Genomic DNA, 18,787 nt, shown 5'->3' with positions numbered 1-18,787 from the left:
AAGGACTGGAAAGCAATCTGTGCAATCTGGTTTCCGAGCAGGTCACGGGTGCACCTCAGCCACGCTCAAGGTACTAAACGATATCATAACCGCCATCGATAAAAGACAGTACTGTGCAGCCGTCTTCATTGACCTTGCCAAGGCTTTCGACTCTGTCAATCACCATATTCTTATCGGCAGACTCAGTAGCCTCGGCTTTTCTGATGACTGCCTTGCCTGGCTCACCAACTACTTTGCAGACAGAGTTCAGTGTGTCAAATCGGAGGGCATGCTGTCCGGTCCTCTGGCAGTCTCTATGGGGGTGCCACAGGGTTCAATTCTCGGGCCGACTCTTTTCTCTGTATATATCAATGATGTTGCTCTTGCTGCGGGCGAGTCCCTGATCCACCTCTACGCAGACGACACCCTTCTGTATACTTCCGGCACGTCCCTGGACACTGTGCTATCTAACCTCCAAATGAGCTTCAATGCCATACAGCACTCCTTCCGTGGCCTCCAACTGCTCTTAAACGCTATTAAAGCCAAATGCATGCTTTTCAACCATTCGCTGCCTGCATCCGCACGCCCGACTAGCATCACCACCCTGGATGGTTCCGACCTAGAATATGTGGACATCTATAATTACCTAGGTGTCTGGCAAGACTGTAAACTCTCCTTCCAGACTCATATCAAACATCTCCAATCTAAAATCAAATCTAGAGTTGGCTTTCTATTCCGCAACAAAGCCTCCTTCACTCACACCGCCAAACTTACCCTAGTAAGACTGACTATCCTACCAATCCTCGACTTCGGTGATGTCACCTACAAAATAGCTTCCAACACTCTACTCAGCAAACTGGATGCAGTTTATCACAGTGCCACCCGTTTTGTTACTAAAGCACCTTATACCACCCACCACTGCGACCTATATGCTCCAGTCGGCTGGCCCTCGCTACATATTCGTTGCCAGACCCACTGGCTCCAGGTCATCTACAAGTCCATGCTAGGTAAAGCTCCGCCTTATCTCAGTTCACTGGTCACGATGGCAACACCCACCCGCACGCGCTCCAGCAGGTGTATCTCACTGATCATCCCTAAAGCCAACACCTCATTTGGCCGCCTTTCGTTCCAGTTCTCTTTTATCTCACTCACCAACTTCAAACATCTGCTATCTGAGCAGCTAACCGATCGCTGTACATAGTCTATCGGTAAATAGCCCACCCATTTTTACCTACCTCATCCCCATACAGTTTTTATTTATTTACTTTTCTGCTCTTTTGCACACCTATATCTCTACCTGTACATGACCATCTGATCATTTATCACTCCAGTGTTCATTATTCGCCTACCTCCTCATGCCTTTTGCACACAATGTATATAGAATCTCTTTTTTTTCTACTATGTTATTGACTTGTTTATTGTTTACTCCATGTGTAACTCTGTGTTGTCTGTTCACACTGCTATGCTTTATCTTGGCCAGGTCGCAGTTGCAAATGAGAACTTGTTCTCAACTAGCCTACCTGGTTCAATAAAGGTGAAATAAAATAAAAAAAATAATAAGAGACAAATTCCTGAAGGGTTCTACTTCCTCCTCTCTGCCACAACAAATTCATGCACTGGCCTCATTACGAAGAAAAAAAATCCATCATTGATACATCTAATCACCATTTTATTTCAGCAACCTCAAAGCCTATTCACAATGATATTGGGCCGGATGGTGATAGGAGAAACTTGTAACGGCTTTCGTCTGGTGAAGAAGAAGCGGACCAAAATGCAGCGTGGTATTTTTGAGACATGTTTAATGACGATGAAAACGACCAATACAAAAACAACAAACGGAACGTGAAAACCTATACAGCCTATCTGGTGACAACAAATACAGAGACAGGAACAATCACCCACGAAATACTCAAAGAATATGGCTGCCTAAATATGGTTCCCAATCAGAGACAACGATAATCACCTGCCTCTGATTGAGAACCGCCTCAGGCAGCCATAGACTATGCTAGACACCCCCAAGACAAAACACACCACAAAAAACCCATGTTACACCCTGGCCTGACCAAATAAATGCAGACAAACACAATATATATTGACCAGGCGTGACAGAATCCCCCCCCCTAAGGCGCGGACTCCCGAACGCACATCAAAACAATAGGGGAGGGTCCGGGTGGGCGTCTGTCCATGGTGGCAGCTCCGGCGCGGGACGTGGACCCCACTCTATCAATGTCTTAGTCCCTCCTCCTCGAGTCCTTGGATAGTCCACCCTTGCCGCCGACCATGGCCTAGTAGTCCTCACCCAGAACCCCACTGGACTTAGGGGCAGCTCGGGACTGAGGGGCAGCTCGGGACTGAAGCAGCTCGGGACTGAGGGGAAGCTCGGGACTGAGGGGAAGCTCAGGCCTGAGGGGAAGCTCAGCACTGAGGGGAAGCTCAGCACTGATGGGAAGCTCAGCACTGATGGGAAGCTCAGCACTGATGGGAAGCCCAGCACTGAGAGGAACCCCAGCACTGAGAGGAATCCCAGCACTGAGAGGAAGCTCAGCACTGAGAGGAAGCTCAGGCAGGTAGTTGGATCTGGCAGATCCTGGCTGGCTGGCGGTTCTGGCAGATCCTGGCTGACTGGCGGATCTGGAAGATCCTGGCTGACTGGCGGATCTGGAAGAGTCTGGCGGATCTGGAAGGGTCTGGCGGATCTGGAAGAGTCTGTTTGACTGGCAGATCTGGAAGAGTCTGGCTGACTGGCAGATCCTGGCTGACTGGCAGATCTGGAAGAGTCTGGCTGACTGGTGGATCTGGAAGAGTCTGGCTGACTGGCAGATCTGGAAGAGTCTGGCTGACTGGCAGATCTGGAAGAGTCTAGCTGACTGGTGGATCTGGAAGAGTCTGGCTGACTGGAGGATCCTGGCAGACTGACGGCTCTGGCTGCTCCATGCTGACTGGCAGCTCTGGCTGCTCCATACTGACTGGCAGCTCTGGCTGCATCCATGCAGACTGGCAGCTCTGGCGGCTTCTTGCAGACAGGCAGCTCTGGCTGCTCCATGCAGACTGGCAGCTCTGGCAGCTCCTTGCAGACTGGCAGCTCAGGGTTTAGGGCTGGGCACTCCATGCAGACCAAACAGGGTGCTCCATAGACTGGCAGCACTGGCAGCTCCTTGCAGACTGGTAGCTCAATCAGGGTTTAGCTCCTTGCAGACTGGCAGCTCTGGCTGCTCAATGCAGACTGACAGCTCTGGGCTCTGCTCCATGCAACTGAGCTCTGGCTGTTCCATGAAGACTGACAGCTCTGGTTGCTCCATGCAGACTGACAGCTCTGGCTGCTCCATGCAATCAGGGCTTATGCAGACTGCCACTCTGGCTGCTCCAATGAGGCCAGCTCCATGCAGGCCTGGCAGCTCTGGCTACTAAACCAATCAGGGCGCTTAGACCTGGAAGCTCTGGGCAGTACTAGGCGGGAACCCAGCATCGCAGGGTTTAGACTCTGGCTGCACTGAACAGGCACTACTACTAAACCAATGAGGGTTTAGACTCCCTGGTCACTACTACTAAACCAATCAGGGTTTAGGTCTGGGCGCAGGACTACTAAACCAATCAGGGTTTAGACCTAGGCGGGCACTGGGCACTACTACTAAACCAATCAGGGTTTAGAACTGGGCGGGATTCCAACAACGCAGGAGTGAGGAAGTCGTCCCCGAAAGTCTCCGGCATCGCTGATCAATGCGGGAGACTCCGGCAGCGCAGGAATGAAATGCTCCGGCAGCGCTGGAAGCGAGTGCAAAGGACTGTTGCGTGGTGCTGAACTGGTGGTACTAGGCCGAGGATACGCACAGGAAGCTTGGTGCGGGGAGCTGCCACCTGGTGTTAGGTGGCACAGATCCCAGCTGACCGTGATTGACTGGAATCTTGAAAGTGCATGGCAAGGTGTACGTGCAAAGGTGTAGGAAGGTGCATTGGACCTGGTTGATATGGCTGGCACCAACTTCACCAGCCAGATTTTATACGCTCAGGCGAGTATGGATTGATTGACCCAGGTGCCATCATAAAACGCTCCGTTTAATTCATGCAAAACACCAAATAGCAACTCCCTCATTTTTCTCAATGTCCCCATTAAGTGTTTCACATCTCTGCTTCGCTCACCTCCAACACCGGCTCTGGTTCTTTAATCCTCCTTTCCTCACGATAAACAGGGAGGCATTGGCTCAGGTCTGACTTGACTCTGCCGCACTCTCCCTGAGGCCTCTCCCAAGACATTTTTGGGGCTGACTCTCAGGCTTCCATCCGCGTCGCCGTGCTGCCTTAAAAAAGCCGCTTTCCCCGCATCCAGTTCTTTGGGGGCGATATTTCCAGGCTGAGCCCAGGGTCCTTTCTGAAAATAAAATGTCCACCCCTCTCTTTGTTGCTCCTGCTGTTTGTTGCCTGTTAAAACTTGGTCCCGTAAATGGGTGATTAACTTCACTGGTAATTGATTGAAACGGACCAAAATGCAGCCTGGTAACAGCACTTTGAGACATGTTTAATGGCCATGAAAACGACCAATACAAAAACAACAAACGGAACATGAAAACCTATACAGCCTATCTGGTGACAACAAACACAGAGACAGGAACAATCACCCACGAAATACTCAAAGAATATGGCTGCCTAAATATGGTTCCCAATCAGAGACAATGATAATCAACTTCCTCTGATTGAGAACCGCCTCCAACCATAGTCAACACCCCCAAGACAATACACACTGGCATGTTACACCCTGGCCTGACCAAATAAATGGACAAACAGAATATATATCGATCAGGGCGTACAGAAACTTGCTGAATGATATTCAAAGCTTTTTTTCAGTGCAATTTACAAAAATAAGTCCTGGATGCTTTGTTAGCTTGACAATAAAGAAATCCACAGGGCCTGACTAATTACCTCTAGCCACTTTAAAAATGTAATGGCTGTTGGTGGAACAAAAAAAGGACCAAGGTGCAGCGTTAAGTGTTCAGTTGTCACGACTTCTGAGAGAGAGTCGTTGCCTCTCCTTGTTTTTGGGCGGTGCTTTCACTTTTAGCGTCACCGGTTTCTAGCCATCATTGATCCTTTTTGCATTTTCCATTGGTTTTGTCTTGCCTTCCCACACACACTGTTTTCAATCCCATTCATTACCTGTTGTGTATTTAACCCTCTGTTTCCCCATGTCTTTGTCAGAGATTGTTTTATTGTCAGTGTAGTGTGATGTTGTATAACACTGGGTCCTCTTACCCATGTTAAGTTTATGTACATTTAGTGTTATGGAGCATACTCCGTGAACTTTATTAAAAGACTCCATTTTACACTCCATTTGACTCTCCTGTGACTTCCTAAACACCTTGCCTGACAGAATCTCTGACCAATATATGACATCAGCAGGAGAGTCAAATGGAGTGTAAAATGGGGTACAGGGACAATTCTAGTACCATGTAGTAGCCTAAACCTATCGATGTTACATTGAGATGGGTGAATGGAATATGGATGACAGTCATCCAATATGCTGTGAGAGAAATAATCATCCTCCCTCATCTTACACAGCACTGGCTGACACTGCTGTTGAAGTACAGACACCTGAGTTGCTTTATCCGTTGACAGGATTGGTTAACTCTTGAGGTTCCCAGGGTCTCCACCTAGCTAGGTAAATCTGTTGACAGGATTGGTTAACTCTTGAGGTTCCCAGGGTCTCCACCTAGCTAGGTAAATCTATTGACAGGATTGGTTAACTCTTGAGGTTCCCAGGGTCTCCACCTAGCTAGGTAAATCTGTTGACAGGTCTGGTTAACTCTTGAGGTTCCCAAGGTCTCCACCTAGCTAGGTAAATCTATTGACAGGATTGGTTAACTCTTGAGGTCCCCAGGGTCTCCACCTAGCTAGGTAAATCTATTGACAGGATTGGTTAACTCTTGAGGTTCCCAGGGTCTCCACCTAGCTAGGTAAATCTGTTGACAGGATTGGTTAACTCTTGATGTTCCCAGGGTCTCCACCTAGCTAGGTTATCTATTGACAGGATTGGTTAACTCTTGATTCCCAGGGTCTCCACCTAGCTAGGTAAATCTATTGACAGGATTGGTTAACTCTTGAGGTTCCCAGGGTCTCCACCTAGCTAGGTAAATCTATTGACAGGATTGGTTAACTCTTGAGGTTCCCAAGGTCTCCACCTAGCTAGGTAAATCTATTGACAGGATTGGTTAACTCTTGAGGTTCCCAGGGTCTCCACCTAGCTAGGTAAATCTGTTGACAGGATTGGTTAACTCTTGAGGTTCCCAGGGTCTCCACCTAGCTAGGTAAATCTGTTGACAGGTTGGTTAACTCTTGAGGTTCCCAGGGTCTCCACCTAGCTAGGTAAATCTGTTGACAGGATTGGTTAACTCTTGAGGTTCCCAGGGTCTCCACCTAGCTAGGTAAATCTATTGACAGGATTGGTTAACTCTTGAGGTTCCCAGGGTCTCCACCTTGCTAGGTAAATCTATTGACAGGATTGGTTAACTCTTGAGGTTCCCAGGGTCTCCACCTAGCTAGGTAAATCTTTTGACAGGATTGGTTAACTCTTGAGGTTCCCAGGGTCTCCAAATAGCTAGGTAAATCTGTTGACAGGATTGGTTAACTCTTGAGGTTCCCAGGGTCTCCACCTAGCTAGGTAAATCTGTTGACAGGTCTGGTTAACTCTTGAGGTTCCCAGGGTCTCCACCTAGCTAGGTAAATCTGTTGACAGGTCTGGTTAACTCTTGAGGTTCCCAGGGTCTCCACCTAGCTAGGTAAATCCGTTGACAGGTCTGGTTAACTCTTGAGGTTCCCAGGGTCTCCACCTAGCTAGGTAAATCTGTTGACAGGATTGGTTAACTCTTGAGGTTCCCAGGGTCTCCACCTATCTAGGTAAATCTATTGACAGGATTGGTTAACTCTTGAGGTTCCCAGGGTCTCCACCTAGCTAGGTAAATCTTTTGACAGGTCTGGTTAACTCTTGAGGTTCCCAGGGTCTCCACCTAGCTAGATAAATCCGTTGACATGTCTGGTTAACTCTTGAGGTTCCCAGGGTCTCCACCTAGCTAGGTAAATCCATTGACAGGTCTGGTTAACTCTTGAGGTTCCCAGGGTCTCCACCTAGCTAAGTAAATCTGTTGACAGGATTGGTTAACTCTTGAGGTTCCCAGGGTCTCCACCTAGCTAGGTAAATCTATTGACAGGATTGGTTAACTCTTGAGGTTCCCAGGGTCTCCACCTAGCTAGGTAAATCTATTGACAGGATTGGTTAACTCTTGAGGTTCCCAGGGTCTCCACCTAGCTAGGTAAATCCGTTGACAGGTCTGGTTAACTCTTGAGGTTCCCAGGGTCTCCACCTAGCTAGGTAAATCTGTTGACAGGATTGGTTAACTCTTGAGGTTCCCAGGGTCTCCACCTAGCTAGGTAAATCTGATTTTAGTTGTATTGCCCCGTATTGCTGGAACAAAATTCAGATACATTTCATCTTGATGTTCTGTTGACATCCGGGCAGTTTAGAGTATTGATTGGGGACTTACTGTGTACATACACTGATAATCACCAATGTAGGATTTGTAGTGCTGTCAGACTGTCACACAAAGTGAATCAACTTGAATTGAATGGTACGTCCATGATCCCCAAGGGGGAAATTGAATTGTCACAGGTTTTATATTGAAATCACAGCTGTTGCAAACATGCAGAGTGTTGTGCTACTTTGCGTTACAGATTCTCGCATCTAGTCAAATGCAGAGAGCTGTAAAGTTTGTAATGTTTGCGTTAGTTAGTGTTAGTTTGTGTCCACTGTCTGTTTCAGTGTTTGTGTGTGTATGTGTCTTTATGTAAGTGTACCTAACTTGTGTCTCTGTCTCTCTCCAGGTCAGTGCTGTCCGGAGGCTGTCGGAAGCGTAGCGACAGTAATCCCCCCTGTGACTCCACATTGGTCAGCAGCGATCCCAAGGAAGACCACACCTACAGCACCAACCATTCGGATGACGGCAGCGACTACACCAGCGACTCCAGTCTCCGCCCCATTGCCCGTGACGTCGCCAATGATTCAGACTTTGACTACGGGGACGTCGAAGACGACAAGAGCAAGATCCAGCTGGAGATCAAGAAGGAGGAGCAGCGCGATTGGCCTATAGACACGTTAGACTCCACCCCTTCCAGCCAGCAGCACAACAAGAAGCGGCATCACTTCCTGAAAGCCAAGCAGCGGATGGGCGTGGCTAGCGACACCCTCCCGCTAAAAAAACGGCGCGCAGAAAAGCCGCCAGAGAGTGATGACGAGGAGATGAAGGAGGCTGCGGGTTCGCTGCTCCACTTGGCTGGCGTCCGGGCCTGCTTGAACAATATCACCAACAGAACAGCCAAGGGCCAGAAAGAACTGAAAGAAACCACAAAAAACTGACCACAGAAAGACAGAGAGAGAGGGAGAGAGAGAGAGAGAGAGAGAGAGAGAGACAGAGAAAGAGAAAGACAGAGAAAGAAAGAGACAGAGACAGAGACAGAGACAGAGACAGAACAGAGAGAGACAGGAGAGAGAGACAGAGACAGAGTGACAGAGAGACAGAGAAGAGAGACAGAGACAGAGAGACAGAGAGAGAGAGAGACAGAGAGAGAAAAAACATCACTTTTAATATAGAAATGTACACTTTCACAGAGACACAGAGAGAGACAGAGACAGAGACAGAGAGAGAGACAGAGAGAGACAGAGAGAGAGAAAGAGAGAGAGACAGAAAGAGAAAGAGAGACAGAGAGAGAGACAGAGTGACAGAGACAGACAGAGAGACAGAGACAGAGACAGAGACAGAGACAGAGACAGAGACAGACAGAGACAGAGAGAGAGACAGAGACAGACAGAGAGACAGAGACAGAGAGACAGAGAGAGAGAAAGAAATACAAAACATCACTTTTAATATAGAAATGTACACTTTCGTTTTTCCAGGACATCAGGTGAATTCTGAAAGATTTGTGGCAATATCAAAAACAATCACTTTGTTTTCCTATCTTTAAAGTTAATGTTTTTGAAGGTTGCAAAAAAATATGTTTTTTTATTTGTTTTGTTTGTTCTTTATTTGTTTAAAGGATATTAAAGCCATAGACAAAACGTTTTTTCTGATATTCAGCTAAGTTAGCAGGTTTCTGTTGGCTGAAATGAACACGAATGAGAAACAAAAATGATCTTTTTGTAAAACTGTCCCATCCATGGATCAGCTTGGTTGTATGAATAGAGTAGGGGATCATATTGTTACTCTTTTCAAAATGTACCCAGTCCCAAACTATTACCCTTTACAGGCTCATCAGACGCAGCTAACACTACATAATACATTTCAGCAGGATCATACACTTGTTATTTCTGTAGAATTTTTTGGTATAAAGTTCTTATGGGGTGCTTATCACTGACTATTTTGTTTTTACAGTGCTATAGATCATTAAAATGTAATAAAGTAAGTAGTCAGGGTCAGATCTTAACTTGAGATAGATTGATGTCTTAGGCCTGCATATTCCTGTTAGGATGTGACCATATACCTCAATATGTCACAATAAATCAGCACAAATACACATGCTATACTGGCTAAAGCAATGTTATATTAGTCAACTAGTTCACTAAAGTAATACAGGTATAAGCTGAAGTAATACAGGTATATGCTGAAGTAATACAGGTATATACTATAAGTAATACAGGTATATGCTGAAGTATACAGGTATATACTGAAGTAATACAGTATATGCTTATACAGACATATGGAAGTAATACAGGTATATACTGAAGTAATACAGGTATATGCTGAAGTTATACAGGTATATGCTGAAGTTATACAGGTATATGCTGAAGTAATACAGGTATATGCTGAAGTAATACAGGTACAGGTATATGCTGAAGTTATACAAGGTATATGCTGAAGTAATACAGGTATATGATGAATGCTAATACAGGTATATGCTGAAGTTATACAGGTATATGCTGAAGTAATACAGGTATATGCTGAAGTTATATATGCAGGTATATGCTGAAGTAACACAGGTATATGCTGAAGTAATACAGGTATATGCTGAAGTAATACAGGTATATGCTGAAGTAATACAGGTATATGCTGAAGTAATACAGGTATATGCTGAAGTAATACAGGTATATGCTGAAGTAATACAGGTATATGCTGAAGTTATACAAGTATATGCTGAAGTAATACAGGTATATGCTGAAGTTATACAGGTATATGCTATATGCTGAAGTAATACAGGTATATAAGTAATACTATATGAAGTAATACAGGTATATGCTGAAGTAATACAGGTATATGCTGAAGTAACACGTAGGTATATGCTGAAGTAATACAGGTATATGCTGAAGTTATACAAGTATATGCTGAAGTAATACAGGTATATGCTGAAGTTATACAGGTATATGCTGAAGTAATACAGGTATATACTGAAGTAATACAGGTATATACTGAAGTAATACAGGTATATGCTGAAGTAATACAGGTATATGCTGAAGTAATACAGGTATATGCTGAAGTAATACAGGTATATACTGAAGTAATACAGGTATATGCTGAAGTAATACAGGTATATACTGAAGTAATACAGGTATATGCTGAAGTAATACAGGTATATGCTGAAGTAATACAGGTATATGCTGAAGTAATACAGGTATATGCTGAAGTAATACAGGTATATGCTGAAGTTATACAGGTGTATGCTGAAGTTATACAGGTATATGCTGAAGTAATACAGGTATATGCTGAAGTAATACAGGTGTATCCCCTTTGTTCGGAAAACAATGGTGCTAATATGTCGGCTATTTAAAAATATATATTTAAAACCCAGTTAGCCAAACTCTGTCTTGTCTGTGTGCGAAGCAGCTTCCCCAGATATTTCAGATATTTCATTGACATTAAATTATGTGATGCTGTTAGCTTAGTGACCATTAGCCTAGCTAAGCTCGTAGAAAGTATACTCATCAGTTATCCTAGCCTAACTAAGCCCATAGAAAAGACACTCGGTAGCCAGTTTTTGTATGTCCTTCCTTTGTCGTGTCAGTGTTGAAACAGTGCCATATAGGTATTGGTCAGCCCACTGATGATGGTAGCACTTCCTTAGCTAACTGTCTTTCTGACTGCTAATCACATTTAGCCACTGGCACTAGCTAGCATGCCAAGGCAGAGGGGACAGTGTTGTTTTCCCCTTAAAGGTTGACTGTAGGACTGTAGTGAGGTGAAGTTCGCTGTTACAAGTGGGATGAAGGAAGGTTTTTTTTTTCCCTGATGTGGTCTTCTCTAAATGTAGGCTAATTGTGTTTGGTAAAAGCCACAAGCTAATAGTCTGGCTAGCGCTTATCAGAGAGGAAAATAACTGAAAACATGTTGAGAGAACCTCAAAATTGCCTGTGTCCTTTTATGAAAGCAATCGACAAGAATAACTGGAGTTTTACTCCAGTCATATAGTGATATTCTCCCCGTGGTACAAACACCTGAACACCTTGACGTGTTGGATGGGAAATGATGCTGTGAAACCTGACACGTGATTTCATGTGAGAAGAACAGTCATATGAATGTGGAGCTGTTTATTTCAGTGTTTGTTTGTGTTTACTAACCTACCCTCATGACGTAATAAAGCAATTTCATCCAGTCAGGATAACACTGTATAAAAAGTATTACAAGTTAAAGTTTTAGATTTTTTTCTAAGTTTAAGCTGTAAGTTTAAGTTTAAGCAATGTAGCCAGCATGATTTTTTTTCTAAGTTTAAGCAATGTAGCCAGCATGATTTTTTTTCTAAGTTTAAGCAATGTAGCCAGCATGATTTTTTTTCTAAGTTTAAGCAATGTAGCCAGCATGATTTTTTTTCTCCAAATCGTGTTGTATGGGTTCTGTAAAGAAAAAGATAAAAACATGTTTATATTCAGACAAAGATCATGTTTGGTAAATAATGTATTTAGCATGAAGCATGAATTATTTTCATATAAGTATCCTAGCGAGCTAAAAGGTTCTGCCTGGAAGTTCTGCGCCCATAGGTGTGGAATCCTTCTCTGTTGTTTTGTCTTGTCTTTTTGATTTGCTGGTTCCTTTCTTGTCATCCTCACTCAACCTTGTTTTAACTTGGGCTTTGATACAGTAAGACAAACTTATTCAGGGACAAAAAGCTGCTCTGTTGGGCAAATCTCTGTCTGCGATATGATGGTACCTCTCTCTCCTCCCGTTGGTAGATGGCAACTTCCTTCATCCATAGTGGGTAAAACTACCATGTCCCAATGTTTGTTTGTGGTCACTAGGATGGCCATGTTAGAAAGGACACAACTGACACAATTGTCAGATCTTCTTGGCATGAAGATGAGTTATTTCTGCGTTAAAAGGACCAAGCGTCCTCTGTCTCCTCCAGCATGGCCGTATAGTGACCCCTGTGTCTGTTCTCCCTGACAGGTGAATGTTGAAGCCCCTGGGATTAAAGGTGAGGTGGTAGTGAGTGTCGGCCGTCTGTTCTCTCACCCTTCCTTCTCTGTTCTTCCATCGCTTCTTTATTTTCTAAGGTTTTAGACGTTGTTGATATTTCAATGTCTTCCTTTTATTTATTTATTTTTGTTTGTTTATGAAGCAGGAGTTTACCAAAGTGTTTTTGGGGTTGTTATTTTATGTACCCGGCTGTGTTGTTGTCCTTTCTACTCTTGTAGCTCTTCAGGTTTCTGTTGTCATTATTAAGCAGGCTACTATAGACTAGTTGGACAGGTAATAAATCGAAGGAAACTCACAAAATAAGACGGCTAGATAAATACAAACTACATAGTGCGTATTTTTACATTATCTCATCAGATTGCACTAAGATATTAAATGAAAGATTAATTTCAGTGCCAAAGGCTTTAATAATTCCTTATCTACCTGAAATAGATTACAAACATATGTTAACACATCAAACGCTGCCAGTGTGCTGTCCCAGTCCTTGTTCTTGGAACCTACCACACTACTCGCTGCTCTTTGGAATGGATTCCATTTCCACAACATGCTCATTTTTTTTGTGGCCTTTTTAGTTGAATTTAACACCCATTATCCCATAATACACTCCCTTTGACCAGAACTAACTAACCCAATGAGGCTCTGGTTGAAGTAGTGCACTATATGGACAATAGGGTATCAGTTGAGACATCCCTTATTTCCCTTCATTAAGTTGAGGTGATGTGTAAATGTGTCTTCCACTGATAATATATTACTAAAGATACGTTATCGTTTGTGGGATACTGCCTGTCTAAAGTCTAACACTCACTAGATAACTCTTCCTCCAATCACAATCCTTCAGGTGCCACAGCGTATGAAGTGTTCTGGAAAAAAAACATTTAATATGAATTATTATCAATGAACTGTCAATACTAGCCAGGCAAATAGTGATGTATCTATTGATGAGTTTAAAAAAAGTGTTTATTTGTTTTATGGTGTTTTTAAATGGTTTTGTATCTATTTTTCTTCCATGTTTATTGTTTGGAGGGGTTTTATGAGGAGAAGAATGCTTAATGGATTGCCGGGTACTTATTAGCGGTACATTTTTCACCTGGTCGTCATGGAAACTGCATGGTACTTTATCTCACTTACGTCAATAAATTCCGAAAGAATCAGCAACTGCTGGGTTTTAAGCGATCCTTATTGGTGCTTAGTTTTCAACTAATAACTTAAACAACACAGAGCAATTTGTGGTTACAAATACTGAGTGACTTTATTACCACTGTTGTTGTTTAACAAAGAAACAATACACCAAAAAGTCCCCATGTAGTTTCTATGGAAATAAGAGGCAGGTCGTGTTCTGTAAAAACATGCTACTGATCATTTCTGTGTCATGTTTCTGACCCCGTAGTCTTGATGGCATGACCTTCCAGCCGATCTGGTAATATGGAGTCCCCCGTAGGTGCGTTCTGTATTTCATTGACGTGTATTCATATTGCCAAAGACAAACTACTTCATCAATTCATGTAAATATCACCGTGTCCGTTACTATGATGAACGTATGTTTATTGTGCTGTATTGTCTTCCAGTTTAAATGAAAACAGTTACTCCTGTGGCCAGGTTCCTTCAATAAGCCTTTAATAAATCTTTATGTATTTGACCTTTCAAACCCACATGAGTGGCTCGACTTTTTATGCCACTTAGCAGCACCTATTTGTGGTTATCATATACATTTTGTTTGCTGATTAAACCCCTCCACTTGTGGTTGTTTGGGAATACCTTAAGCACTCCTGCTTCTTCTTTTAATCAAGCCTTTGTATATTTTCTACAACTCATTTCTACATTTTAGAGACGGTTTAATGGACTTTAGAAAGAAAAGATGGGAAGAGGAAAGAAGGGTGAGGACAGGAAGAAGAGAGGAGAACAGGATGAGGAAAGAAGGGTGAGGACAGGAAGAGGAAAGAAGGGTGAGGACAGGAAGAGGAAAGAAGGGTGAGGACAGAAATAAGAGAGGAAAACAGGAAGAGGAAAGGAGAGTGAGGACAGGAAGAGGAAAGAAGCATGATGACAGGAAGAAGAGAGGAAAACAGGAAGAGGAAAGGAGAGTGAGGACAGGAAGAAGAGAGGAGAACAGGAAGAGGAAAAAGAGTGAGGACAGGGAAGAGAGGCAAACAGGAAAAGGAAAGAAGGGTGAGGACAGGAAGAAGAGAGGAGAACAGGAAGAGGAAAGAAGGGTGAGGACAGGAAGAAGAGAGGAGAACAGGAAGAGGAAAGAAGGGTGAGGACAGGAAGAAGAGAGGAGAACAGGAAGAGGAAAGAAGGGTGAGGACAGGAAGAAGAGAGGAGAACAGGAAGAGGAAAGAAGAGTGAGGACAGGAAGAAGAGAGGCAAACAGGAAAAGGAAAGAAGGGTGAGGACAGGAAGAAGAGAGGAAAACAGGAAGAGGAAAGAAGGGTGAGGACAGGAAGAAGAGAGGAGAACAGGAAGAGGAAAGAAGGGTGAGGACAGGAAGAAGAGAGGAGAACAGGAAGAGGAGAGAAAATTGAGGACAGGAAAAAGAGAGGAGAACAGGAAGAGGAAAGAAGAGTGAGGACAGGAAGAAGAGAGGAGAGGAAGAAGAGAGGAGAACAGGAAGAGGAAATAATAGTGAGGACAGGAAGAAGAGAGGAGAACAGGAAGAGGAAAGAAGGGTGAGGACAGGAAGAAGAGAGTGGAACAGGAGGAGGAGTGAAGAGTAGGGACAGGAAGAAGAGAGGAGAACAGGAGGAGGAGTGAAGGGTAGGGACATGAAGAAGAGAGGAGAACAGGAGGAGGAGTGAAGAGTAGGGACAGGAAGAAGAGAGGAGAACAGGAGGAGGAGTGAAGAGTAGGGACAGGAAGAAGAGAGGAGAACAGGAGGAGGAGTGAAGAGTAGGGACAGGAAGAAGAGAGAAGAACAGGAGGAGGAGTGAAGAGTAGGGACAGAAAGAAGAGAGGAGAACAGGAGGAGGAATGAAGAGTAGGGACAGGAAGAAGAGAGGAGAACAGGAAGAAGAGAGGAGAACAGGAGGAGGAGTGAAGAGTATGGACAGGAAGAAGAGAGGAGAACAGGAAGAAGAGAGGAGAACAGGAGGAGGAGTGAAGAGTAGGGACAGGAAGAAGAGAGGAAAACAGGAGGAGGAGTGAAGAGTAGGGACAGGAAGAAGAGAGGAGAACAGGAAGAAGGAGGAGAACAGGAGGAGGAGTGGGACAGGAAGAAGAGAGGAAAACAGGAGGAGGAGTGAAGAGAGGACAGAACAGGAAGAGGAAGAGTAGGGACAGGAAGAAGAGAGGAGAACAGGAGGAGGAGTGAGAGAGGGACATGAAGAAGAGAGGAGAACAGGAGGAGGAAAGAGTAGGGACAGGAAGAAGAGAGTAGAACAGGAGGAGGAGTGAAGAGTAGGGACAGGAAGAAGAGAGGAGAACAGGAGGAGGAGTGAAAAGTAGTGACAGGAAGAAGAGAGGAGAACAGGAGGAGGAGTGAAGAGTAGTGACAGGAAGAAGAGAGGAGAACAGGAGGAGGAGTGAAAAGTAAGGACAGGAAGAAGAGAGGAGAACAGGAGGAGTGAAGAGTGAAGAGTGGGGACAGGAAGAAGAGAGTAGAACAGGAGGAGGAGTGAAGAGTAGGGACAGGAAGAAGAGAGGAGAACAGGAGGAGGAGTGAAAAGTAGTGACAGGAAGAAGAGAGAGAACAGGAGGAGGAGTGAAGAAGGGACATGAAGAGGAGAGGAGAACAGGAGGAGGAGTGAAGAGTAGGGACAGGAAGAAGAGAGGAGAACAGGAGGAGGAGTGAAAAGTAGTGACAGGAAGAAGAGAGGAGAACAGGAGGAGGAGTGAAGAGTAGGGACATGAAGAAGAGAGGAGAACAGGAGGAGGAGTGAAGAGTAGGGACAGGAAGAAGAGAGGAGAACAGGAGGAGGAGTGAAGGGTAGGGACAGAAAGAAGAGAGGAGAACAGGAGGAGGAGTGAAGAGTAGGGACATGAAGAAGAGAGGAGAACAGGAGGAGGAGTGAAGGGTAGGGAGAAGAAGAGAGAGAGACAGGAGGAGGAGTGAAGAGTAGGGACATGAAGAAGAAGAGAGAACAGGAGGAGGAAAGAGTAGGGACAGGAAGAAGAGAGGAGAACAGGAGGAGGAGGAGAACAGGAAGAGGAAAGAAGGGTGAAGGGTAGGGACAGAAGAAGAGAGTGAGGAGAACAGGAGGAGGAGTGAAGGGTAGGGACAGAAGAAGAGAGGAGAACAGGAGGAGGAGTGAAGGGTAGGGACAGAAAGAAGAGAGGAGAACAGGAGGAGGAGTGAAGGGTAGGGACAGGAAGAAGAGAGGAGAACAGGAGGAGGAGTGAAGGGTAGGGACAGGAAGAAGAGAGGAGAACAGGAGGAGGAGTGAAGAGTAGGGACAGGAAGAAGAGAGGAGAACAGGAGGAGGAGTGAAGAGTAGGGACAGGAAGAAGAGAGGAGAACAGGAGGAGGAGTGAAGGGTAGGGACAGGAAGAAGAGAGGAGAACAGGAGGAGGAAAGAAGAGTGAGAGAACAGAAGATGGTAGTTGTGTCAATGGACCTGTAGAGGAGGACTCGGTATCAGACAAAGTGTTTGGACATGTCCTTGTAGAGGAGGAGAGGAGAAGTGAGAAGAGGAGGAGAGAGGGAATGGACCTGTAGTGGAGGACTCGGTATCAGACAAAGTGTTTGGACAAGTCCTTGTAGAGGAGGAGAGGAGAAGTGAGAAGAGGAGGAGAGAGGGAATGGACCTGTAGAGGAGGACTCGGTATCAGACAGAGTGTGTGGACAAGTCCTTGGAGAGGAGGAGAGGAGAAGTGAGAAGTGGAGGAGAGAGGGAATGGACCTGTAGAGGAGGACACGGTATCAGACAGTGTGTGGACAAGTCCTTGTAGAGGAGGAGAGCAGAAGTGAGAAGAGGAGGAGAGAGGGAATCGACCGCAAGAGGGGATAAGAGAGTTGGTGTCTATGTCTTTGTGATCATATTCGAGGCTAGTAGAGAACAAGTTCTCATTTACAACTGCGACTTGGCCAAGATAAAGCAAAGCAATGTGACACAGACAACAACACAGAGTTACACATGGAGTAAGCAATAAACAAGCCAATAAGACAATATACAGGTCAATGACACAGTAGAAAAAAAGACAGTCTATATACAGTGTGTGCAAAAGGCAGTAGGCCATAGGAGCGAATAATTACAATTTAGCAGATTAACACTGGAGTGATAAATGAGCAGATGATGTGCAAGTAGAGATACTGGTGTGCAAAAGAGCTGAAAAGTAAATAAAAACAGTATGGGGACGAGGTTGGTAGATTGGGTGGGCTATTTATAGTTGATGTTTGATAGTTGATGTTTAAAGTTGGTGTGGGAAATAAAAATAGTTGATGTTTAAAGTTGGTGAGGGAAATAAAAATCTCCAACTTCAGATTTTTGCAATTCATTCCAGTCACTGGCAGCAGAGAACTGGAAGGAAAGGCGGCCAAATGAGATGTTGGCTTTGGGGATGATCAGTGAGATATACCTGCTGGAACGTGTGCTACGGGTGGGTGTTGTTATCGTGACCAGTGAACTGAGATAAGGCGAGCTTTACCTAGCATAGACTTATAGATGACCTGGAGCCGGCGAATATATAGCGAGGGCCAGCCGACTAGAGAATACAGGTCGCAGTGGTGGGTGGTATAAGTTGATTTAGTAACAAAATGGATGGCATTGTGATAGACTGCATCCAGTTTGCTAAGTAGAGTATTGGAATCTATTTTGTAGATGACATCGCCGATGTCGAAGATCGGTAGGATAGTCAGTTTTTCCAGGGTAAGTTTGGCAGCGTGAGTGAGGGAGGCTTTGTTGCGAAATAGATAGCCGATTCTAGATTTGATTTTGGATTGGAGATGTTTAATATGAGTCTGGAAGGAGAGTTTACAGTCTAACCAGACACCTAGGTATTTATAGTTGTCCACATATTCTAGGTTGGAACCGTCCAGGGTGGTGATGCTAGACTGGCGGGCGGGCGGGTGCGAGCAGCGAACGGTTGAAAAGCATGCATTTGGTTTTACTAGCGTTTAAGAGCAGTTGGAGGCCACGGAAGCAGTGTTGTATGGCATTGAAGCTCGTTTGGAGGTTAGTTAGCACAGTGTCCAAGGAAGGGCCAGAGGTATACAGAATGGTGTCGTCTGCGTAGAGGTGGATCAGGGAATCGCCCGCAGCAAGAGCGTCATGATTGATATATACAGAGAAAAGAGTCGGCCCGAGAATTGAATCCTGTGGTACCCCCATATTGACTGCCAGAGGTCTGGACAACATGCCCTCCGATTTGACACACTGAACTCTGTCTGCAAAGTAGTTGGTGAACCAGGCAAGGCAGTCATTAGAAAAAATAAG

At 44.8% G+C, this 18,787-nt stretch overlaps 1 protein-coding gene across 1 annotated transcript in view; it reads left to right on the top strand.

Annotated features, from left to right (window-relative positions):
• Nucleotides 1-8,387, top strand: part of LOC135525530 (forkhead box protein N3-like) — a 134,800-nt gene extending 126,413 nt beyond the window's left edge. The window contains exon 6 of the mRNA XM_064953200.1: nt 7,846-8,387. Coding sequence (XP_064809272.1) covers nt 7,846-8,377 — 532 coding nt within the window. The 3' untranslated portion in view covers nt 8,378-8,387. The remainder of the gene's footprint in view (nt 1-7,845) is intronic.
• Nucleotides 8,388-18,787: the final 10,400 nt, after the last annotated feature.

The sequence above is a fragment of the Oncorhynchus masou genome, chromosome 32 (assembly GCF_036934945.1).
Source record: "Oncorhynchus masou masou isolate Uvic2021 chromosome 32, UVic_Omas_1.1, whole genome shotgun sequence".
Lineage (NCBI taxonomy): Eukaryota > Metazoa > Chordata > Actinopteri > Salmoniformes > Salmonidae > Oncorhynchus > Oncorhynchus masou.
The sequence above is the reverse complement of the archived record's forward strand: the minus strand, read 5'-3'. Positions and strand labels throughout refer to the sequence as shown.